Source organism: Cololabis saira, chromosome 21 (assembly GCF_033807715.1).
Source record: "Cololabis saira isolate AMF1-May2022 chromosome 21, fColSai1.1, whole genome shotgun sequence".
NCBI lineage: Eukaryota > Metazoa > Chordata > Actinopteri > Beloniformes > Belonidae > Cololabis > Cololabis saira.
In genome coordinates, this window is record NC_084607.1 from 18,289,774 (window position 1) to 18,314,148 (window position 24,375).

General features: G+C 42.6%; 1 protein-coding gene across 1 annotated transcript in view; it reads left to right on the forward strand.

The window, feature by feature from the left end:
• rnf213a (ring finger protein 213a) overlaps positions 1 to 24,375 on the forward strand; it is a 39,326-nt gene that overhangs the window by 10,028 nt on the left and 4,923 nt on the right. The window contains exons 22-55 of the mRNA XM_061711194.1: positions 32 to 249; positions 1,323 to 1,460; positions 1,578 to 1,742; positions 2,701 to 3,985; positions 6,602 to 6,783; positions 6,887 to 7,042; positions 7,146 to 10,754; positions 10,832 to 10,956; positions 11,562 to 11,678; positions 11,760 to 11,884; positions 11,975 to 12,097; positions 12,185 to 12,240; positions 12,399 to 12,555; positions 12,642 to 12,774; positions 13,765 to 13,956; positions 14,046 to 14,176; positions 14,271 to 14,428; positions 14,526 to 14,732; positions 15,365 to 15,552; positions 15,645 to 15,765; positions 15,886 to 15,986; positions 16,577 to 16,759; positions 18,059 to 18,225; positions 18,328 to 18,430; positions 18,539 to 18,653; positions 18,734 to 18,941; positions 19,563 to 19,756; positions 19,846 to 19,968; positions 20,060 to 20,170; positions 23,354 to 23,596; positions 23,680 to 23,755; positions 23,864 to 23,898; positions 23,987 to 24,087; positions 24,175 to 24,331. Of these exons, the coding sequence (XP_061567178.1) occupies positions 32 to 249; positions 1,323 to 1,460; positions 1,578 to 1,742; positions 2,701 to 3,985; positions 6,602 to 6,783; positions 6,887 to 7,042; positions 7,146 to 10,754; positions 10,832 to 10,956; positions 11,562 to 11,678; positions 11,760 to 11,884; positions 11,975 to 12,097; positions 12,185 to 12,240; positions 12,399 to 12,555; positions 12,642 to 12,774; positions 13,765 to 13,956; positions 14,046 to 14,176; positions 14,271 to 14,428; positions 14,526 to 14,732; positions 15,365 to 15,552; positions 15,645 to 15,765; positions 15,886 to 15,986; positions 16,577 to 16,759; positions 18,059 to 18,225; positions 18,328 to 18,430; positions 18,539 to 18,653; positions 18,734 to 18,941; positions 19,563 to 19,756; positions 19,846 to 19,968; positions 20,060 to 20,170; positions 23,354 to 23,596; positions 23,680 to 23,755; positions 23,864 to 23,898; positions 23,987 to 24,087; positions 24,175 to 24,331 (9,503 nt within the window). The remainder of the gene's footprint in view (positions 1 to 31; positions 250 to 1,322; positions 1,461 to 1,577; positions 1,743 to 2,700; positions 3,986 to 6,601; positions 6,784 to 6,886; positions 7,043 to 7,145; positions 10,755 to 10,831; positions 10,957 to 11,561; positions 11,679 to 11,759; positions 11,885 to 11,974; positions 12,098 to 12,184; positions 12,241 to 12,398; positions 12,556 to 12,641; positions 12,775 to 13,764; positions 13,957 to 14,045; positions 14,177 to 14,270; positions 14,429 to 14,525; positions 14,733 to 15,364; positions 15,553 to 15,644; positions 15,766 to 15,885; positions 15,987 to 16,576; positions 16,760 to 18,058; positions 18,226 to 18,327; positions 18,431 to 18,538; positions 18,654 to 18,733; positions 18,942 to 19,562; positions 19,757 to 19,845; positions 19,969 to 20,059; positions 20,171 to 23,353; positions 23,597 to 23,679; positions 23,756 to 23,863; positions 23,899 to 23,986; positions 24,088 to 24,174; positions 24,332 to 24,375) is intronic.

Below are 24,375 nucleotides of genomic sequence, written 5' to 3' on the forward strand. Positions count from 1 at the left end.
CTTAACAGTTTCTCCAAATGTAATTTCCTAGATATTAATGAGTTGAAGGTGTTTGTTGACCTGGCCTCCATTTCTGCGGGGGAGAATGACATGGATGTGGATCGAGTCGCTTGCTTCCATGATGCCGTCCTGGGCTACTCCTCAGTGCTTTACGAGCTGAAACCCGACTCTGGTTTTACTGCCTTTAAAGAAGTGCTCAAGAAGCTCTGGAGAGCTTTTGAGAACGACGGAAACCTACCAAAGAAACTGGTAGGAGGACAAAGATTATTATATGGATTCAGGCTTCCAATTTTTATTTATTTTTTGTTTTCTTTTACAGCATTACATTAAGTATAACTCCAGCATAGGTGGGATTTCCACTCGGGACAGGGGGGATATGTTTATGTCCAGCTTAGATATTTATTTATTTATTTATTTATTTATTTATTTATTTATTTATTTATTTATTTTCTGGGTGCATCGCACTATAGTCCCAGTGTATGTACAAATACAGGAAATGTAGTCACTTTTTTTTGTCTCCTAGAACATTCCAAATCTGTATCCCCTGTCACACCCTGACTTTTTAACCCACAGTTACACCCATGAACTGTGGTTTAGCTGGGATTTGACCGGACACTACCTAAACCACCACATTTTGAGTTTAACTTGCAACTGCTCTTGAAGTTGATTCCAGGGTCGCAGGAAGGACAGCTTCAGCTGTTTTTCTGTTGGTCTGGCTGAAAAGTCAGAGACACACAATATTGTCAGTATTTCCCCTTTGGTGTATGCACAATTTACATTTTTATGAATGTACACAAAATAAATAAATATGTACCCAGTGTGCACACACCTACCTATATACATGCATGTGCATAACAACACATGACACATGAATCCTGTTTAACACTTTATATTCATCCGGTTAATGCTAAATATTAGAGTTGTAAATTCAGATCCAGACAAATATTCACACCCACATACACAGTGCTCCCCGAGGACAGACCAATTGAGATTAAGTTAACATCCAGCTGCAGGTTACAGTGCAGCACGGTAGAGGAGCTTTGTGACTTACTTATGTCACAGGGGGGAAGGTTAAAATCAAAACATTAGCTAAGCTTGTTACAGTGCAGTTGCCCACAGAAGTTAAAAGTAATTTCCAAGGCAATATTTAGTTTTTTTTGGTTTAGTATTTTGATAAACCCAAAGTAAATCAATTTGAGGTAGACTAATTGCAAGTGATCCTATAAAAGTATTGTGGTAAAGAGCAGTTGTGTTAACCCTGTTTTGGTGGAATATTACAATTCTTTTTATGCAAAAATTAAAATAAGTATTTTCTCTTTTAGCGGGACAGTGCGCGGCATCTGGAATGGCTGAAGACTGTGAAAGACAGTCATGGCTCAGTGGAGCTATCGTCTCTCTCGTTAGCATCAACAATTAACAAAAAGGGAACCTACCTAATCAGTGCACAAAGTGCTACGAAGGTAAATAACATAAAAAAAGACTAATGCTTCAAGATGTCCGTACTACACAGAGATGATCCATGAGAACAAAAGTCTTAAAAATGATTAATACAAATGTATTTCTGTTCTTTTATCCAGTTGAGTCTTGAGATGGCTCTGAAGCTGCAGATCCTAGAGGAGCATGATGAGGGTCACCAGATGCGCTACTACTCTCTGGATGACTTGAGAGAGCTTCAAAACAAACTCATGCTCATGTCTGGAAAAGGGGATCAAGGACAGAAGGAAGTTGATCATTTTGCAGAGGTATTTTGAAATGTCGAGGTATTTTTATCTACTCTGAATTCCCTGGTAATTGACTACAATGAGAACCAGAATGTTTAAAATGTGAACGGGGAAAATGTAACATCTATGGTCATATGAAAAACATCAAGTTTATTTCTGTTGAGGAATTTATCAAAAACCAGTTCAGAAGTCCGCTCGTGGTATAGAGAGTTTTTAATCACTAAGCCGGCGGTGGGCATGACCAGCACAGATCAAGTCTGAAGTTGGTGTGCCGACCCAGATTGGTTTGGTCAAAGGGTTTTTATACAAAAGTTCAATCAACAATGAGAAGAATAAACCAGCCCAGTGAGAGCCAGTCTAAGGTGTGACACTTAAGCTTTGGGACCACCCCTGAGGGATCAGGAAGTCCATATATGGTTCTGTCTCTGTGGGGGTTGGAAGTCTCGGCAGGGATGCAAGACGCCGGACCTTGCGTGACAATGTCTAGGGACACTGAATGAGACAATGCGCTGCCGGCAAGGCGTCGCACCGGTAGGGGTCCTCAGCGGTGCCTGTCCCAGCAGGGATGCAAGACGCAGGGACTGGAATGACAATGTCTAGGGACACTGAATGAGACAATGCGCTGCCGGCAAGGCGTCGCACCGGTAGGGGTCCTCAGCAGTGCCTGTCCCAGCAGGGATGCAAGACGCAGGGATTGGAATGCCTCATCATTTCTTAGGCATTCTAGGTAGCAAGTGTTTTTTCAAATGATGCATTCAAATTGGTTGTTTTTAATGTAAAAGACTGGTTTAATATCTTTTATCTCACGCTATATTTTCAAATGAATGTATGGTTGCATTTAATATTGCTTTAAGGATCTCATTCAAGTACAGTAAATTATATATGACAAGAGCCTGAAAGCTTGTATGCTCCTAAATATACATTGATGCTGCTAATTGTGCATTCTTGCTTTGACTGTAGGATTATCTCTACTTTACAGGTTTTTGCCAGCGTTCAGAGACTAGCTGAGGCCTTCATAGCTCTTTACATTGCTGGAAACCCTCTGTTCAGAAACTGGGAAGTGCAAATAAACAGCTATGTAAATGGCGACGAACCCAGCATTATGATGGACTTCAACGTGGGAAATGCTCTCAGTGTCATTGTGGAAGGCAATGTAGAAGAGCAGCTTCCCGATCTTTGCAAAAGAATGGAGGAATGTTTGGGTTTTTGGATGAAGTTTGTCGACAAACAAAGATCCCAGCATTACTATTTGAACTACTACACAGCCGAACAGATAGTCTATCTATGCAGCAAGATGACCCAGCAAAATGTAACCAGTCTAGAGGACGAAGTTCTCATGATGCTCTCTTTCATCAAGCCAAAATGCACATCCGTAGACTTAAGGCACGTCTGGCATGCATTTCAGTATGAAATCCTCACTAAACCATGTGAACAAAATGAGGACATTGAGTTTCAGACTTTTGTTATGGAGCAGGAAACTGCGGTGGAAGATCCAGAATTTAACATCGAGCTTGATCCATTGCCAAATTTTGTGCAGCAAGCAAGGGGCCTGCAAGCATTTGATCAGATATGGAACACTTACATGAAAGACATGAAGAGTTTTCTCCCAAACATTCTTGATATCAAAAGTCTTGGAAGATTGTTGGAAATACTTGCCAACAAAGATGATGAGAATGAAGAAAGTGACAGTGAAGAAGACATATCTGATGACAAGACTGGCAGTTTCATACAAAGGCAGTTACCTAAGGGTCTAGTCACTGGAAAGCCAAATCTCATTGTTTGTCCGCATGACGATGTCTTGACATCCTGCATCTCCATCTATATGAACAATGAAGACCAGGTTCTTCCAACCTATGATGAAGTCCTCCTCTGCAATCCCTCAACTTCATATGAACAAGTGGAACTATTCCTCAGACGCAGTCTGGGCAAGGGCTACGGAGGACAGAAAATATATACTCTGCTGTACGGGGATCTCCTCACATATGATGTGAGCTCCAAAGTTGAGAAGTTTTTTCAGCGAATAAAAATGGAGAGTAGGAAGGACTACAAGCTTGTCATCGTTTGCAGCTCAGAAAGGGAGCATGCCTACCTTCCATCTGCTTTCAGCGAGTGCAGATTGCACCTGATTCCCCAGGAGCCATTGGCAAAGATCCAGATGTATCTTCAGCAACACTATGCAGTCCCTGCAGAAGAGTGCAGTGCAGCAGCTGCGTTTAAAGACAGACTCTGCGTTGGTGTCATCTCATCCAAAAGAGCTGGTGTTGGTGTGTATATGACATATTTCAACTTGATGAGCTTCACTAACCCGGCCTTCCTGGAGGCCCTGGGAGGGGTGCTGGAAAGTGCCCCAACTGGGGACTCCATCGTTCTGTTGGGAGACTTCAACGCTCACGTGGGCAGCGACAGTGTTACCTGGAGAGGTGTGATTGGGAGGAACGGCCTCCCCGATCTGAACCCGAGCGGTGTTTTGTTATTGGACTTCTGTGCTAGCCACGGTCTGTCCATAACGAACACCATGTTGGAGCATAAGGGTGTCCATCAGTGCACGTGGCACCAGGACACCCTAGGCCAGAGGTCAATGATCGACTTTGTAGTCGTGTCATCTGACCTCCGGCCGTATGTCTTGGACACTCGGGTGAAGAGAGGGGCTGAGCTGTCAACTGATCACCACCTGGTGGTGAGTTGGATCCGCTGGCAGGGGAGGAAGCTGGTCAGACCTGGAAGACCCAAGCGTATCGTGAGGGTCTGCTGGGAACGTCTGGCAGATTCCCCTGTCAGGGAGGTCTTCAACTCCCACCTCCGGGAGAGCTTTGACCGGATTCCGAGGGAGGCCGGAGACATTGAGTCCGAATGGACCATGTTCTCCACTTCCATTGTTGACGCGGCTGTCCGGAGCTGCGGCCGTAAGGTCTCCGGCGCCTGTCGCGGCGGCAATCCCCGAACTCGGTGGTGGACACCGGAAGTAAGGGATGCCGTCAAGCTGAAGGAGTCCTACCGAGCCTGGCTAGCTCGGCGGACTCCCGAGGCAGCTGACGGGTACCGGCAGGCCAAGCGGACTGCAGCCCGGGCGGTCGCGGAAGCAAAAACTCGGGTCTGGGAAAAGTTCGGGGAGGCCATGGAGGAGGACTACCGGTCAGCCTCGAGGAAATTCTGGCAAACCATCCGGCGCCTCAGGAGGGGGAAGCAGTGCTCCGCCAACACTGTTTACAGTGGAGGAGGGGAGCTGTTGACCTCGACTGGGGACATCGTCGGGCGGTGGAAGGAATACTTCGAGGATCTCCTCAATCCCACTGACACGCCTTCCGTCGAGGAAGCAGAGGCTGAGGATTCAGAGGTTGATTCATTCATCACCCAAGCTGAAGTCACTGAGGTAGTTCGGAAGCTCCTCAGTGGCAAGGCACCGGGGGTGGATGAGATCCGCCCTGAGTACCTCAAGTCTCTGGATGTTGCGGGGCTGTCGTGGCTGACATGCCTCTGCAGCATCGCGTGGCAGTCGGGGACAGTGCCTCTGGACTGGCAGACCGGGGTGGTGGTCCCTCTCTTCAAAAAGGGGGACCGGAGGGTGTGTTCCAACTACCGGGGAATCACACTCCTCAGCCTCCCGGGGAAAGTCTATTCCAGGGTGCTGGAGAGGAGAATTCGGCCGATAGTCGAACCTCGGATTCAAGAGGAACAATGCGGTTTTCGCCCTGGCCGTGGAACGCTGGACCAGCTCTACACCCTCCGCAGGGTGCTCGAGGGCGCATGGGAGTTTGCCCAACCAGTCCACATGTGTTTTGTGGACTTGGAGAAGGCTTTCGAACGTGTCCCACGTGGCATCCTGTGGGGGGTGCTCCGAGAGTATGGGGTCGGAGGCCCTCCGCTGAGGGCTGTACGGTCCCTGTATGACCGGAGCAGGAGCTTGGTTCGCATTGCCGGCAGTAAGTCAGACCTGTTCCCGGTGCGTGTTGGACTCCGGCAGGGCTGCCCTTTGTCACCGGTTCTGTTCATTATTTTTATGGACAGAATTTCTAGGCGCAGCCAAGTGCCGGAGGGGGTACGGTTGGGGAGCCACTTGATTTTATCTCTGCTTTTTGCAGATGATGTGGTCTTGTTGGCTCCCTCGAGCCAGGACCTTCAGCATGCACTGGGGCGTGCACTCTCCCCCGACCCTCCAGGTCGGGGGAGAGTTCCTGCCTCAGGTGGAGGAGTTTAAGTATCTTGGGGTCTTGTTCACGAGTGAGGGGAGGACGGAGCGCGAGATCGACAGGCGGATCGGTGCGGCGGCCGCAGTAATGCAGTCATTGTATCGGTCCGTCGTGGTCAAAAAGGAGCTGAGCCGAAAGGCAAAGCTCTCGATTTACCAGTCGATCTACGTTCCCACCCTCACCTATGGTCATGAACTCTGGGTCATGACCGAAAGAACGGGATCCCGGATACAAGCGGCCGAAATGAGTTTCCTCCGCAGGGTGGCGGGGCGCTCCCTTAGAGATAGGGTGAGGAGCTCTGTCACCCGGGAGGAGCTCGGAGTAGAGCCGCTGCTCCTCCACATCGAGAGGAGCCAGCTGAGGTGGCTCGGGCACCTGTATAGGATGCCCCCTGGACGCCTCCCTCGTGAGGTGTTCGGGGCATGTCCCACCGGTAGGAGGCCCCGAGGAAGACCCAGGACACGCTGGAGTGACTACGTCACTCGGCTGGCCTGGGAACGCCTTGGAGTCCCCCCGGAAGAGCTGGAGGAAGTGTCCGGGGAGAGGGAAGTCTGGGGATCCCTGCTCCAACTGCTGCCCCCGCGACCCGGACTCGGATAATGCGGTGGACGATGGATGGATGGATGGAGCTTCACTAACATATAATGTGTATTTCATGAAATTGCCTTCCATTGTGATATTTTTTAATTGCAGGTAAATCTCTGTACATCAAGAGGTTGTTTGAAAAACTTAAGCAATCAACTGACAAGCCATCAATGATGAAATGCATTCGGCTGATTGAACCTAACGTGGATGAGACTGCCATCCTTCAATCTTTGTTGGACACCCTTAAAGGGGAAGAGCTCACCATGTTCCATTTTGATGTCACATCATCGGTAACTATGAAGTTAGAGCTGAGTTTATTTTAATGTAGCCATTTCGATACAAATGGCTGTAATAAAAAAAAAACCACACATTTTATGTTTTGAATTTAAACAGGTACAGAAAGGTCTTCACGAGTTCCTTTTCAAATTGTTGATCTTGCGCTACCTAATGGATTCAGAGGGAAAGATGTGGAGGTGCAATGACAGACAGCTGTATGTCATGGAGATGTTAGAGCCCACTGTCAAGTCAACCAGAAGTGCCACTCCCCAGGTAAAGTTTTCACAAGCAAAGAGCACAATCAGTAATCATTTCATTTTGTCATTTTTAAAGTTTTGCTTACCTAAGGTTTCCTTTTTTATTCATGTTTTTATAGGATCAAACGATGAACAACACATTCATAGACGTGTTTCCCAATATTTTCTGCCGATCACCCAAAGAGGTTTTGATGTTAGAAACGAGGAAGTCAGAGGATCCTAACATTGTGTGCGCCCATGACCCACTGATGGATGATAAGGAGTTCAGAAGTGAAGCTTTCCAGCGGCCATACCAGTACCTGGTGCGCTTTCATAACAAGGCGAATCTAGATGTATTCAAATATCAGGGTGTCGAGGGGTCACACGTGGAATGTCTTCAGATGTTTCTCATGTTCTGTGGTATCATGGACCCATCCTGGGCAGAACTGAGGAATTTTGCATGGTTCCTTAACCTTCAGCTGAAAGACTCTGAGACATCAGTGTTTTGTGATGCTACTTTCACCGGAGACACGCTAGCTGGATTTAAAACCTTTGTGGTTAATTTCATGATTTTGATGGCAAAGGACTTTGCTACTCCATCAATCAGTATCTCTGATCAGAGTCCTGGCGTTCCAGAAGTCAATCTGACTGGTGTCCGAGATGAAGACCTGGCTCCTTTTCTCATCAGAAAAAGATGGGAAACAGAACCACATCCATACATCTTCTTCAATGACGATCATGTGTCCATGACTTTCATTGGTTTCCATCTTCAGCTCAATAATCAAAACTCTGTTGATGCCATTGAACCCATTACTAAAGCGGTGATAAAAAGCAATGTCATGACAAGGGAACTGTATGAGGGCTTAAAGCTCCAGAGAGTGCCTTTCAACATCGACTTTGATAGCCTTCCGCGATCTGAAAAAATAGAGAGAATCTGCAACGTTTTGGGTATCCAGTGGCCTCTAGACCCTGATGAAACATATGAACTTACAACTGACAATATAATGAAGATGCTGGCAATCCACATGAGGTTCAGATGTGGCATCCCCGTCATTATCATGGGAGAAACAGGTTGCGGGAAGACAAGGCTCATCAAATTCCTTTGTGAATTGCGTAGGGGTGGAGTGGGAACTGAAAACATGAAACTGGTCAAGGTACACGGAGGGACGACTTCAAAGATGATCTGCTCAAAAGTGAGAGATGCAGAAGACATTGCTTCCATCAACAAAGAAGACTATGGGTTTGGCTCTGTTCTCTTCTTTGATGAGGCCAACACCACTGAGGCCATCAGCAGTATTAAAGAGGTACTCTGTGATAAGACGGTGAAGGGAGAATGTTTGACACCCAACTCTGGATTGCAGATTATTGCTGCATGCAACCCTTACCGGAAGCACACAGATGAGATGATTCAAAGGTTGGAATCTGCAGGTCTTGGGTACAGAGTTCGAGCTGAAGAAACTGATGAAAAGCTGGGGTCTATCCCACTTCGACAGCTTGTGTATAGAGTTCAAGCCTTGCCACCAAGCATGATCCCTCTAGTGTGGGACTTTGGACAATTGAATGATCATGCGGAGAAAATGTACATTGAGCAGATCGTGCAAAGAGTGGTTAAGCGCAAAGATATTGATCAAAGGTACATCAGTTGCATCACTGATGTCCTTTCTGCTTCACAGAAGTATATGAGGACAAGAAATGACGAGTGCAGCTTTGTCAGTCTGAGGGATGTAGAACGATGCATGCAGGCCTTTGTTTGGTTCCATGACAACCACAAGATGTTCTTTTTGGAGCTCCAGAAATTTGAGAGAAATCAAAACAATGAAGGATATGAAGGGTATCAGAGACAGCTGGAGACTAGAGACCCTGTTCTTTGGTCCCTAGTTTTGGCCATAGGAGTGTGCTACCATGCCTGCCTTGAAGAAAAGGATAAGTACAGGCAGGAAATCAGCAAACGCTTACCTCTACCATACACCTCAAACAAGGTGATGCATGAAATCTCACTCATGCAGGATTTACTTTTAAGTGGTGTGCCAATGGGGGACACCATTGCAAGAAATAGTGCCCTCAAAGAGAATGTCTTCATGATGGTTCTTTGCATTGAGTTAAGAATCCCTCTTTTCTTGGTTGGAAAACCTGGAAGTTCAAAATCTCTGTCTAAAACTCTGGTGGCAGATGCAATGCAGGGCCAAGCTGCTCATTCAGAGCTTTACAGAAAGCTCAAACAGATCCACTTGGTGTCCTTCCAGTGTAGCCCTCACTCAACACCAGACGGCATCATCAATACATTCAAGCAGTGTGGTCGCTTTCAGGAAGGAAAAAACCTGAGAGAGTACATTTCGGTTGTGGTTCTTGATGAAATTGGATTGGCTGAAGACTCCCCAAAAATGCCACTGAAAACTCTTCACCCACTGCTGGAGGAGGGGTGCATTGATGATGAGCCACTCCCGCACAAAAAGGTTGGATTCATTGGCATCTCCAACTGGGCACTAGACCCTGCAAAGATGAACAGAGGCATATTTGTCTCCCGTGGTGACCCAGATTTAAAGGAGCTCATTGAAAGTGCTAAAGGCATATGCGCATCTGATGTAATGGTTTCAGAGAAGGTCAGAGATTTCTTCAAGCCCTTTGCAAGCGCCTACTTGAACATCTGTCGCAAACAAGGGAAAGGTTTCTTTGGCTTGCGTGATTATTACAGCTTGATTAAGATGATCTTTGCAGTGGCCAAAGCCTCTCCGCAGAAACCCACAGCAGAGGAGATCCTGAAAGCAGTGTTGAGAAACTTCAGTGGGAAGGATGATGTAGACACAGTTTCAGTCTTTACTAAAAGACTTCAGATTGGAGTGCACCAGGAGAACATCAGCACCATTGAGCTTGTCAAGGAAAACATTCAAGCAGGTGGACAGGAAGAGGAATGTCGTTACCTGTTGGTGCTCACAAAGAACTATGCAGCCCTACAGATCTTGCAGCAGACTTTCTTTTCCGAAAGTGGTCAACCAGAAATCATTTTTGGATCCAGCTTCCCTAAAGACCAAGAGTATACCCAAATCTGCCGCAACATCAACAGAGTCAAAATATGCATGGAAACGGGTCAAACGGTTGTACTCCTGAACCTGCAAAACCTATATGAAAGTCTCTATGATGCTCTGAACCAGTACTATGTCTACTTGGGAGGTCAGAAATATGTGGACCTTGGTTTGGGAACCCATCGTGTGAAATGCAGGGTGCACAAAGACTTCCGTCTTATCGTCATTGAAGAAAGAGAGGTGGTCTACAAACAGTTCCCAATTCCTCTGATCAACAGACTTGAGAAACACTACTTGGACCTCCACACTGTCCTGAAAACTGAGCAGAAGAGAATGGTGGAAGAACTGGAGAAATGGGTGAAACTCTTTTCATCGGTCAACAGCCAGCATGCAGGAGGGGCTCAGACGTACAAGTATCAGCCGCCAGATGTGTTCATTGGCTACCACTCGGACACCTGCGCTTCAGTGGTTCTTCAAGTAATAGATGAACACAGGGATGGTATGGAAATATCAGATTCAGAGAGAAGACTACTTGACGAAGCCAAACTCATACTCCTCAAATGTGCTACGCCTGACTCAGTGGTGCGGCTGGATTGCACTGGTCTGCCAAAAGTGGAGAGTGAAGATCTTGCTAGGGACTACTTTGAGGAGCAGAGTAATAGTTGTTTAGCTGACTACATACTTGGTCACACAAGACAGAAATCCCATGGCTGCGCCTTCTTCACAGAGGTAACTAAAATTAAAAACACAAATTTTAAGTATATCACAGAGCTGTATCCAAGTTCTAACTGATTTTAAAATTGCAGGTGACAACTTTCTCCAGACTTCTGACTGCATTTGACTTGGAACCTCTGGAAAAAATGTTCCACAGAGTGGAGCTTCTTTCACTCCAACAGTTTGACACTGAGCACTCTTTCCTGAAGAAGATCAGGTGTGTTTTTGTTTGTTTGTTTGTGCTGGTTAACATAATATTTACACTGTACGAAAGTCATGGTCAGTCAGCCTATAACATGACTGGTTCAATATCTAGCTAATAACTGTATGATGATGTCATAAATGTGGATTCACATTATTTTCACTAAATTTACAAATGAACCTGAGCATGCTTTCCATGACCACTTTTATCCTTGAAGATATGTGGATTATCCCTCCCTTAGTGATTTATATTTAAAAACATTATTTGCATTGCCACTAAATGGCCACAGCAGGGAAGGCAACACGGAGGGGATGCATCACGTTTGAACGGAAATTGAGATAATTTGTGAAGTAGAGAAAATTGTGCTAGTTTGATTTGGTGGTCTCAGTTCTACATCACACACAGGAAATACAATACTGAATGAGGGTTAAAAAGAAAATCAGAAAAACTCAGCTGCTGTTGTTTTTTTTTTGTGCGTGATTTGTTTTTAAAGTTATTCATATGTTTTGACAGCTTTATTCTTAGGATATGTCATAATGCATGTTCAGAAAGGCATGGTTGAATTGTTCAATATTGAGTATAAACTAAAATCTAAAGATTGAATCCTTTCTTTATTATAGGAACTTCCTGACTGCTGTAAATGGACGCAGCAACACTGGACCATGCAACAAGATCCTCATCATTCAGAGTGATTTTAATGAAGGCTCTGAAAGTGCCAATCTCATTGCATCTGCAAAGTAGGTTCAGTGTTTCTTTTAAGTGTTTTTTGTTTTTATGGGGGGAATTTGACTATTTTGACTTCTACTGTCTATTTCCAGGTACTCATCAATAAATGAAATCAACAAGATGTCTCAGGATGGCACAGAAAGCAAGGTATTTGTCTACTTCATCACAAGATTGCCGAGAATGGAAGGAGGGACGTCCTACATTGGGTTCCATGGAGGTAAAGTTAATGAAATCGCAAATGTTTATATTTTTTTAGCCACATTGTTTAAAGAATAGAGAATGATCAGAGACATGTTGCTGCTTATAGGTCCCTGGAGATCAGTTCACATTGATGATCTTAGACGGTCAAAAGACATTGTTTCAGACATCAAAACCTTGCAAAACATGACAATCAGCCAAATGTTTGAAGCCAAGATGATTCAGCCTGAAGGTAACTGATAAATCATTTCTAAAAAGCAATATTTTCTTCTCAATAAGTTTTGTAAAATAATCAGAGACTCTTCTTTGATCCTTGTAGCCATGGAAGTGGATGACATGTATAATGAAACTCAGACAGAGAAGCAGGATGAGACTGTGAGTACAATGAACAATATATTTTTACTGTAGGAAAATAACAAATTAGGATATACTATTTCTGTTTTTTTTTCTCATGCACACAGTTGTCTAACAACAATGTAAAGGTTTGTACCTATTAGGTCATTTGAGAAATGAGCTTGTGTGTCTTCATCCAGCACGATTCAGAAAACGTTTTGGACACCACAGCGCTGCTGCGGAGCTGTGTGCAGAGTGCAGTGGGCATGCTGAGGGACCAAGCGGAAAGTGGCTCCCGCAGTACTCGGAGAGTTGAGATCCTACTGACGCTCCTAGCTGATGATAATGAAATTACGGGTAGGAGAATCTTCTTCTTTCTTAATCACTTTGTTATTACCTTTACAGCAGGTTCTGTGCTCATCGTTGTATCTGTGTGTGGTCAGGTGAGTTTCTACAAACGGTGAAGAAGCATCTGCACTCACTGTTGGAGAGTCATGATGGAAACTCCATGAAGAGCAACTGGGTCCTCAAGGAGGCCTCAAACATCGATGCCTTACAAGAGGGAGGCACCTTCAGGTGAGTACATCAGTCTCAAAGGTTAAGTTTACTGTACATGCAGCAGCATACTGCTCTTTACACAATTAAGTCCTTACATTGAATACTGTTAGGTTCCTAAATCAACATACTGTACATAAGTTAATAACTTAGGAAAGACACAGAGACTGTTAGAAATTATTTTTCAGGCCTTCTGCGCAGAAGGGAAGCAAAGTCGGAGCCCTGCAGAGCAACATGGCTCTCTGGCTCTCGACGAAATGCTTGCCGGCTCCTCCTTTGCATCAGCTATTTATTGAGAAACTGTCAGGAACATGACCATTTAAGACAACCAATGGTAGACAGTGGATGGACAATGGGAGGAAACAAACAGATAAACAGGACATTTCAGTTGAAGAACAACGAATCTATGGTGTGCAGAGCCAACAGACATCCTTTCTGTTGAGGGTTTTCCAACAGAATTGTCCAATTGACCATGAGACAGTTGTGGACCAGCCCAAACCCCTGAGTAGTTTAGGGAGTGGCTGTTGTAACTGGTAACATGTGATAAGCATGTCTAAAACACAGTCAGCTCTCTGACTTGACTTGATTCTGATTCTAATGGTTTCATAAGCACAAAACTAATTCAAAAACGTTGATTAACCTCACAATACAACATATATCTGTTACGAACATAGCCAACTTAAATATATGTTGAATATGGCTGATTTTCATTGCATTTATAGCCAATTATGTAACACAATTGTATTATTTCCTGCTGGAGTTGGACACAACAGCTTGAAGCCCCATGTTACTGCAGCATTTGATATCTAGCATATTTGATTTCATAACTTTAAAATGGGGGAAAAATAATTTTGACAATTGACAAATAACGGCCATAGTTGAAAAAATTATTTTGCGTGTAAATGTAATTAATTAAATATTGTATAAATCTTCAGATCAGCTAATATGTGCATTCGTTTTAGATGGACTTACCTTGCATTATTATTTTGTTTTATTTTTCATTCATTACAGGCAAACATTATGGAAACGTGTTCAGGCTGTGGTTGTTCCCCTCTTGGCCCATCTAATTTCAATCATCGACCAGGACCAAAACATGAACCTCCTGCTTGATAGAAACTGCTGTGAATCTGTGAAGAGACTGTGGTTGGATATGTTTAGCAATGAAAAGTTGCTGAATATCTCACACCAAGCAATAGACCGCAAGTAAGTCTTACTAACACTGCTTTATATTTAGGAAACCTAAGTTTTACATACTACATAACATGTTAACTTTTGCACGTGATTGTTTACAGCTCTGAGACGAGAACAATCCTTGTTCAGACTCACATGATCCAAGACGGGAACATGGGCTGCAGCATGCCGTTCAGCTGGAGAATTAAGGACCATCTGGAAGAACTCTTGGTTCATGCGCTCCAACATGAAGGTAAGGCCAAATAATCATATGTTCACTGAATGCTGTTTTGCTGCTGGAGTATTTTACATGTATGTTTATACAACTTCATTTATATATCTGTAAGGACAAACTCAGCAAGAGTTTGTTGAGTTCTTCTGGAAGACACCACTGGGACGCTTCATTGAGAAAGCAGATCCAGATATGCAGACAGAGTTTTATCAACGCTACCTTCAGGATTTCATCTCTATGTCAATGAGTGTGACCTGTCAGGAAGACCTTCAGGTTGTTTTTCTAATAAAAACTGAGGCCCTCAAATTTTCTTCTGACTCTTTATGAAGGTTGTATAGATGTACATAATAACAAATGTTTGCTTTTCTAGCTCCTCCGTGGCGCCTTGAATTGTTGTGTCAGTGAGCTGCGACTGAAGTTAAATGACACCGAAACAGTGATATCTCTTCCGTGGGTCCATTCTGCATATCATGAGTTCAAAAACCGGCTGCAGAACCTCTCAAGAATGATGTGTCTGCAGCCTCAGGTGACCAAAGACCTGCTGGGAAATAAACACGCCAGTGATAGTGTCGAAATGGTGAGCCCTGAAGTTATGGATATATTTTGTTTTTTTTACCTCTTTTAAATCTTGTTCTCTATGGCATTGACGTTAAGGGAAACGCATTATGACCTTTTTTTTTTTTTAAACAGTTTCCAATTCTTAATGAGACATCTGTGACATATTTTCATCAAAATACCAAACAAATATATTCCTTTTCATGTGTGTACGCCTTTACTCCTCATCCCTGTTTTAAGGGGTTGAGTCACCATTCAACACCACATCACTCCACTATTTCAGGGTGTACACCCTTTTTGAAATTCATTTTCGAGCTTTGTGCTAAGCTAACAACAGCAAATGAAACATGATGTAAAGCTTAGTTGAGCTAAAGATGAGGAGGCTGGATAATTCTGATCTGAATCTGTGATGTTGGTGTGAATCAAAAAAGCACACTTAATGACACATTTTTAGATCTAGGTCACCTGAAGTTAGTGGGATGTTTTTATGAGTTGGTTGTTGCTTCAGACTCACAAATACCTACTCTCAAGCTCTGAAAATTTCATTTTTCTTTCCACAAAGTATTTTTTATTTGAAACTCATTCATAGTATTATTGTTATCTATGCTTCCTCTGTACTGGTTTGTAATCTCTCCGGTGATTTTCTACTTCAAGGTTCTCGATGTGTATGCTGCTTTTGCATGTTTGGAGCACCTTGAGCCCAGAGTTCTGGACACAGATGCTCAAAGACAAGCCTGGCTCAGGCAGGTGAAAAAACTCCAGGTTCCCATAGAGCTGATCTGCTCAGAGGACAGCATGAGAAACTACGGAGAGAGGAGCAAGATGATTGTCAAGAGGGTTCAGTAAGTCATGCATAATTCAAAATATTTCTATTTTCTAAGGTCTACGGGTTTTTCTTGTACTGAAATGAAAAATCATTGGTTGTGTCTCCTAGATCTGGCTGGAATCGCATATTTTCTCTCGCTCTGTTTGTGGAGCACATGCTCCTGGGAATTGAGGTGTTGGAGAGGAAACTGACACCTGTAGTTTTGGAGCATACACGGGGCCTTGGCCAGGTGAGTCTGGGTTGTTTGAATTAACTTCAGTTTTCAAATTGTAGTGAATTACCATGAAACGGTCTTCAAAATAATGTCTCCATCCAAACTAAAATATATGTATTTTGCTGTATTATCAAGATCCTTGAGAAAAATTCGGACCTCAAAACTCAGCAGTCCTTTGAGGCAGTAATTGGTTTGCTGAAAACCTGCAAAGATGGAGCCGTGGAACGAATCTTCAGGTAAAAATCACTGTCATGTCATTGATACCTAATTAGTGATCCAGCATTATGACTTTATTCCAAAATGTTCCTTTCATTGACCATAATATATTAAGTTATTGTTAATTTGACATACCAAAGTACTTAAAATAAGGCAGTATGAACAAAAACCTTAAAATATTTAATTCAGCACTAAGAAACTTCCCCAGAAGCCCCCCTGGGACCACTTGCTGAGTATGTCCTTACTCTGGATAGGTGTTGTAGATAATAATGATGGGAAACTGCAAGATTGTGACCAATTTTATTATGTACTCATTATGTACTAAAAATGATCAAATATTCTTTCAAATGAAACTGATACTGATATTTTATCATAAAAAAGTTATAATTCGGGAAATAACAGCCACAAAGACAAACCTATTAAAAGTATTAAAATAAAAATCACTTTTGACAATAATGGGAACAAATTTCAGATGTGTAGTTAAATACCTGCACTTCACAATACTCGTTTTATAGTACGACTATATCGTTTTGTACAGTTGTTTTATTGTTAAATAGGTCTTAAGATCGATGATTAATGAAAACTACTGTCCCTGTATATTTTTACCTAGGTTCGGTCTAACAATTTGTCCAGTGTGTATGGGAGACCCACAGGATCCACTTTCCCTGGGCTGTGAACACATCTACTGTCTAGCCTGTATCAAACAGTGGCTGGTCCCTGGGCAGATGTATTGTCCCCTGTGCATGCAGCCAGTGGAAGAGGACTTCCCCATGGTTCCTTCAGATGACATAAGGTTGGCAACATGTACATGCAAAATAAGCTTATTTGTATCTTCATGTATTCTGTGATCAAACATCGCATTTCCACAGAGGCTGTAAAGCTTTTATTCCAGCAAGAAATTCCATCTGCTCTTGTTCAAATTTTGTTGAACTTTATTTTATTTTTTTTAACAAACAAGGTTGCTTAGTGAAGAGGTTTTAATTGTCTTCCCTGACCAATTTAGATGTATGTAGAAAAATGTGAACAAATCTAGGGTTTGATTCCTGCATCACACTAAAGGAAGAAAAAAAAAGATGGAACAAAAGCAAAGAAAACACAAGTTTATAGAATATGCAATTTCAAATCGGAGGAAAACAAACTGACAGTATGGAAAATGCAAAAAAAACAACTTGGAAATGAGGAACAACATAATCCCACTTTGCTTTTGAGATGCATTTCACTGAAAACAATATGAGCCTAATATATTTCCTGTTTCGTGTTGTCAACTGCTCTTCGTGTCATTATACATAGTACGTCCATTATCTAGACCTGCTCAGTCCAGCTCAGGTTCACAGGTGCTGCTGGAGCCTATCCCAGCTGTCTTCAGGTGAAAGGCCAGGCAAGTTTATTTGTATAGTACATTAGGAACAAGGCAATTCAAGGTGCTTTACGTAATGAAAACATAACCACCAGTCCATCACAGGGCCACATATAGACAACCATCTACACTCACTCCTACAGGCAGTTTGCATGTTCTCTCTGTGTGCACACAGAGTCAAACCAGGAACCTTCAGATATGCAACAAATTCCAAATATATTTAGGGAGGCAGGCTATTTGAAAGGCAGCCATTGAGTAGTAAAGATGATCCGTTTGTCATAAAATTCACAAGGAAAAGCCGGACACTCATCTCCCTCAGGTGGCACAAAAAAATTATATTTGATTTCAAAGTATTCCTTTGGGAAACCCTTGCTAAGGGATACAGGATTAACAGTTCCCACTTGAAAATCGGAAAAAAAAAAGAAATAAGCATTTAAGTTATTTTTGAAAAAACTAAAGAAAACTTGAACCTCTGAGTTGTGGACCAAAGAGACTGATCAGCAACAAAACTTGGAAGAAAGTCTCTGATGGTATTGATTCTGTTGCTGCTATTTAGTTCCAGATTTGTTTAGATCTTCTAAATATACTCTGTTCAAGCTCTACACATGAACAATAAGAGATCAGAAACTTCCCAATTTTGTAGTTCCAGAAGAAGTAAGACTTGTCTTGTGCCTATAAATCTGGCTCGTACTATAATTTTAACAAACTTCTACTACTGTCTTTTGTTTTGTGTAGGATTCAAGTCACCCAACATGCTCAGTTCAGGAAGCAGTGCAACGCCTTCTTCATAGACTTGGTGTCCACCGTGTGCTTCAAGGACAACTCTCCTCCCAGTCCAGCTGTCATTCATGATCTGTTGTCCTTCCTCATGGTGGAGGCCAACGCTGCCCCCCTCATCGGAGGTAATGTGTCACTGTCTACTTACTCGGTAATGGACATGGAACTATGCTTGTGTATAAAACAAGTCTGTTTTGTATGCCATGAACATCTTCTTTCTCCCTCAGGTAATCCACAAACGCTGACAAAAGTGCTCTCTCCTTTTGATGACTCTGTGGATAGAAATCCAGTGGTCCGCTCAGTGGTCCTCAAACTCTTGCTGAAGTACAGGTGAGGTGCTGCAGTTACACCTTGCATTAGTCCTGTCTATATATGCTTCCAATATTTAATGTGGCTTTTCATATTTCCTCATATTTTTATGTATCTCTCCTTTTGAAGCTTTGATGATGTTAAAGAATATCTGCAGCAGCATCTCATGGAAGTTCAGAAAAGCATCATCTTGGAGGACAAAGACAAGACTGAACTCTACTGCTTGTACATAAACTGCCTGGAGGTACAAATGTTTCCAAAGCAGTGATTGGATGTTGTGCTGCCATGCAGCTTATTAACATTCTTACTTTGTCATTTATCCAGGACTCCATGTTTGAGAGGTTGCAGTTCAGGTCCATTGCAGATGAGCAGGCATATGTGCAGGATGAAAATGCCTTCTTGACTGACTTCCTGCAAACACATGACACATCTGCTACAAATGCAACTGTAGAGTGTTTGCAGCAGGTGGCCAGAGTTCGCATGGACCTGGATCTGACTGCAAGGATAATTGTGGAAAAACTGAGAACAGCAGGTATGTGGTTCAAAGGAACATTATGTAGTTAAAACAATCCAAGCGTACATCGATAGTTGACTCGTACAGACTTATATAAAGTTGCCAGGGACTAGATTTTAAATCATGCATTTTCTTCCTACTATGTGATGATGATCTAGTGTCTCTGTAAAGCACTTTGAATCACCTTGTTGTTTAATTGTGCTGTACAAAGAACTGGCTTTGCTTTGGATGAAGATGCCTGTGCAAATAGTCATTTTTACCTATGTGTGCAACTTTTTGTACACATACAAAGTTCAGAAATATCTGTTTGTCTGCAGAGACTCTAAACAAGCTTTGACTTAGTTGGAAATACAATTTTGCAGGGTTAAAATGGCAACTTAGTTTAACCCGGGGCTATTACCCCCAGGGCTAACATTAATTGCCATTTTTCTGCGAACAGTTTTTTATTCTAACTCAAAACTTCTATGATTTAAGTCCTTAAGGAGGGTTTACACTCTTATCATTTAATTATAGTTGTAAGATTCTGTAATGTTCATTATTGTACTACCAGTTTCTCATATACACTTGTAGTACTGGTAGGTTAATACCTTTTATATTTATTTATTTAACCATATGTATTGTTTCTACTCTTTAAACCAGGCTCACAGGAGGGTCAGACTGGAACCAGAGCTTTCCTGGAGACTGTGGTGAACCTTTGCAGGCGAAGTGGAAATGACTGGTATCGTGTTTATTTGATCCGAAAGATCTGCAGCCAACATGGAGTGGAGTTTGTCCTGAAACTCCTCAAACAGGATCAGATGCGTTGGCTCTTCCCTGAAGAACTTGTCCAACATGTTAGTAATCAAACGAAAGCAATATTGCAGTTTTTAGAGGTTGTGCTTGCAGTAGTCTAATATTCTGGTTAAATTTTCATTTCACCCAGAATGAAGAAACAACCCTGATAGACCAGTATCTTGTGTACGGAGAAGACTACAAGACTGTCAGAGAGGCTGTTGCAAAAGTAATCATGGATGGCAAAGCAGACGGACTTGAAGAAGCTTGTGAGGTAACGTGACATAACGTCTCTCTAGTAACGGAGCATCATGTCAAGACCCTTCATTTGTGTGCTTGTTGACCCGGTTATCTTTTCTTCATAGACATGCAGATGTCCACCGCAGAATAAAACAGTTTACCTTCTATTGGCGCTGTTCAGAGAAGTCACCACTCTCTATAGACAAGCTAATGCTAGCTTCCATCCAAAGCCTGAGGTAGGTGCTTCAGTTACAATCTAAGCCTGTCGATGCAGAAGACCGGGAACTTAGATCAGGTCACTCGAACTGACGCATCAGAGGTCACAGTGTCTGTTTCAAATGAAATGAGTAAATACGTTGAAGCAAATGGTCTTTAGCTTAGCATGAAGCACACTCGTCAAAGTGGAGATAAATGGGCCACATACTTTAGAAAAGTGACGTGCGGTGAGATTCATGGATGGTGAGGCACTGACTTCATCAGTCAGATTTACAAGCATATGAACCCTCCAGAGCAACTTATTCACCATTTGAATGGCAGCAGTTAACTGGTTATGTTTAAAACCTCCTATCGTCATTCACATACAAATGCTTTACACATACAAACTGTAGCGCACAAAAAGCACATTTAATTAAAAAAAAAGTTATTATGGTCTTACCTTTACTTATAAATTAAGTCCAATGAAGTTGCTAACTGTAAACTCCTGCTTGTTGTCACTTATTCTGCAGCCAAATAGTCGCAAGAAGAATCCCTGAGCTCACTAGTGCCCCCTACCGTGAGGCAGGAGAAGTGCGTGCCTCACCCCGTGGCTCTTTTCAGCCGTTTTGTGATTGCGTCGGCACAAGAAACACATTACACACATATAGTTGCTGTTCATTATATAAATCAGCTTAACTATGGAAACTTATTTCATATAGCAAATGTGTTTGAAAATGTTAATAGTGACATACAAAGAGACAGCGATCTGGTCTCACCAAGGGCGAAACTTTAGTTTCAGAGGTGGGGGGGACACAATTAGGAATGGTAAATTTGTGCATGTAGCTGTAGCGTGGATGTGCAGTGTGGCTTTGTAAGACTATGTGTGTGTGAATGCAAACAATCAGACAATTTTAATATGGATTTACTTTTTTAGACACTTTTTAACTTTTTTTTCCTGATATATGTATTTATTATTATTTTCGTTTAGGGCTATACAATGATAAAAAAGAGTCTTTAATCTTGTGACCTCTTTCTCTTTGGGCATCCTTTATTTTTGACACAACACAACATTAACATGCCACATAACAAATCAGCTCTTACCTTAAGACAGTATACAAGCTTTACAGGCTTACTTGCAGGCCTCTGGAGAAACATAGTTCTTGGCCAGGCTTGATTTTTCATTTTCAAAAGCTTGGCCACAGAAAAAACATAGAATTCCATTGACTCCTTGTTTATAAATGAGCCAAGGAAATTCACAGTAACACTACTCTTGATCTTAAGGTTTTGTTGCTGACATGCTGTTCTACAATCACTTTTGGGCTAACATGGTTGGGTTCCTGCCTGCACTTCTTCACTTGCACCTGTTTCCACATATTTCTCCTATGAAATATGAAAATAGATCATGTTCATTCCTTCCTTTCCTTATAAACAAACCAAAATCACCTAACCATTTACAACATATTAAGTTGAGTAATATTTGGCTACTCATCTCTGAACAGCCTACCTGCAACACAGCAGTGCTGCTGCTTTTTTGTCCCGCTGCAAAAATGGATTTTAAACTGAGCTGTCGTCATTTCTGCTTCTGCCGCGTCCTGGCTGTCTGTCTGTGAAGGCTGATATATGGTCCTGCGTTAAATCGACGCAGAACCTACGCCGTAGGGTTACGGCGTGCGGGGCGCGTCACTGCGTAACCTACGTCGTAAGCTCTGCGTTGGTGTAACGCAGAACCATAAATCAGCCTTGAGCAGCTCTGAGGGGAGCAGGGAGGGGAGGAGGGAGGGGCTGCGGGGCTGCCGGGCCGTCAGTACCGTCGCACAGGGTGTCTTGATGATTCGCAATTACAGGCTGAGCCCACGGTTAGTTTTTAAACTGTAAAAAGTGGGGGGGACAAAAACACGATTTTGAAAAGTGGGGGGGACATGTCCCCCCTGTCCCCAGTGGAAATTGCGCCCATGGGTCTCACTACATCGCATGGCAGCACAGTTAGCCGAGTCATTGCGCAATCCTTGGTGCGGCTCAGCGGGGTGCTGCCTCACCACCAGTATCTTTTCAGCATTTGAACGGCAAATATGAAAATTCGGCGATTTTGAAGAAAAAATAATCTAAAAATGGTGAAGTTAAATGGAAAATTACTTTATAGTACAAATCAACTGATAAATATAAAAAAATATTTTTTTTTCATTTTACATTTCTTTCTTTCCATGATGGCAGGTGAGGCACAGCCTCCCCTGCCTCCCCTGACCGCACGTCACTGCTTTAGAATGAGCTAAACTCATACTTTGTATATTTTAGCTCATTCCTGGTGCTCTAAATTCAGTGGTCCTTTGCTAATTGTTAATGTGATTAATCTTTTCCTACTGCTGAGCAGTCCCTGGCTGTAATTTTTTGATAAGTTATCATTTAAATGTGCCGACCGATATGGGGAAGTCCACTGCTCAATGGTGTCTGTATCTGTAAAGATGGCAGCTAAGAAAAGAGACTTGGACGTTAGGAACTATTTTAAAGAATAAAAAATGTCCGTCACTTGAAGAAAACAGTTTGTCAATTACTAAAGATGGGAGGCAACTTAGTTAATCTTCACTTTTCATGCATTTATCACATTTTTGGGGGAATATAAAACACCACTGAAAGAAGAAAACAAATTTGTATTTAAGATTAACAAATCTAGTGTAAGTTAAACAAGCAAAATAAATCTACCAAACTAAAGCTAGTTAAAATAGATGAGGCTAGCTGAGCTTTTACAACATCAGGCCAGGACCTCTTTGAAAAAAATGAGACAGGAAAAAATGCATATTTCAAGGAACAAAACTCATAAACATCTGACTTTATAAACTCAAAAAAATTAAAAAGAAACCCTTTTCCATTCAAGCGTAGTTGGTGAAAATGAAAGCCTTCATTTAAGTGCTTCACAGTTGGGTAATTAAATGTGCTTGTTTACAGTAACTGGTTACAAATGGAGACTGGTCATTTTATTTCTCTCAAATACTGTATACAAAGAGGCTGTTCTTGTAGTTTGGATCCTCCTATTGGCGAAGGGTCCTATGTGTCGGCATAGTCCACGCAAGAAACTGCTCTGGATAGTTTTTTCTATACTGTCAGCTATTTATTTTCAAGTGTGAACATGGTTTTATCTTTTGATGGAGTAAAGTAATGGAGCCTTTTAGATACTGCTTATTTAAAGTCACATTTGATGCATATCATTTTTCTCAAATTTGCTCCGACAGCAACTGGAAGCTCTGACGTCCTACATCCAGACATCGAGAGTCCTTGCCAGCCCAGAGGTGAAGGCCTTTGCCCGGGCTCTGGTGACCAACGAACTGGGGCCGTTGACTCTTCATTCTCGGCTCTCTGGCAGCAAGAGTGCATCAGTGGAAATAACTGTTCACTTAGCGGCTGTCCTGCTCTGTGGAGCCCAGGGGATGTTAGCACCCCTGCAGCAGCTGGCGATGGCTCCTGCAAACATGCTGGTATGTGTGATAGCTGTGGATAGTGATAACTGAGTTTATACTGTCAAATAAATGTATAAAACACTATTTATCTCTTGGTACAGGCAGCTTTCTTGCCCACCATGCCTGAGGACATGATTGCAGTAGCTCAACAAGTTCTGGGTCCAGTGCGGTGGTACCGTAAGTAATCAAATATTTAGCTCTAATATTTGATATATTTTACTTTTAAATGTTATGCTGCCATGCTGAACAGCTTTAATGTAACATTTCATTTAAAACTTATTACAGTTTGTCCAAATGGCCATCCCTGCACCATTGGCGAGGTTTGTTATGCTCAGATTGATTCATTATGAGGCTGTAGAAGTACTTTTTCAAAAATAATATTCTAAATATGGTTTTTGTTTTCTGCAGTGTGGCCAGCCCATGGAAACGAGTCATTGTGTAGATTGTGGTGCTGTGATTGGAGGAAACAACCACTTGGCTGTCCAGGGATTTCAGGGCATGGGCATGCAGTAAGTTGTTTACAAATGCAGAAAACATGTAAACCTATAGAAGATATAAGTTAATCTTTTTTATTTTGAATTTTCTGACACTAATAGAGGTGACCGCACTCAGAGCGGCCACATCCTTGGTGACGCACAACGCAGAGACAACCCAGACATGCTGGACACAAAGAGCATTTCCCCTGTTCCCTTCACTGTTATCCGCATGCTCACTCACATGGCCATGCTGCTCGGTACCTGCAGCCACTTGCAGGTAGTTTGGACAGAATACACTGTATAAAGATGCTGGTTTTCACA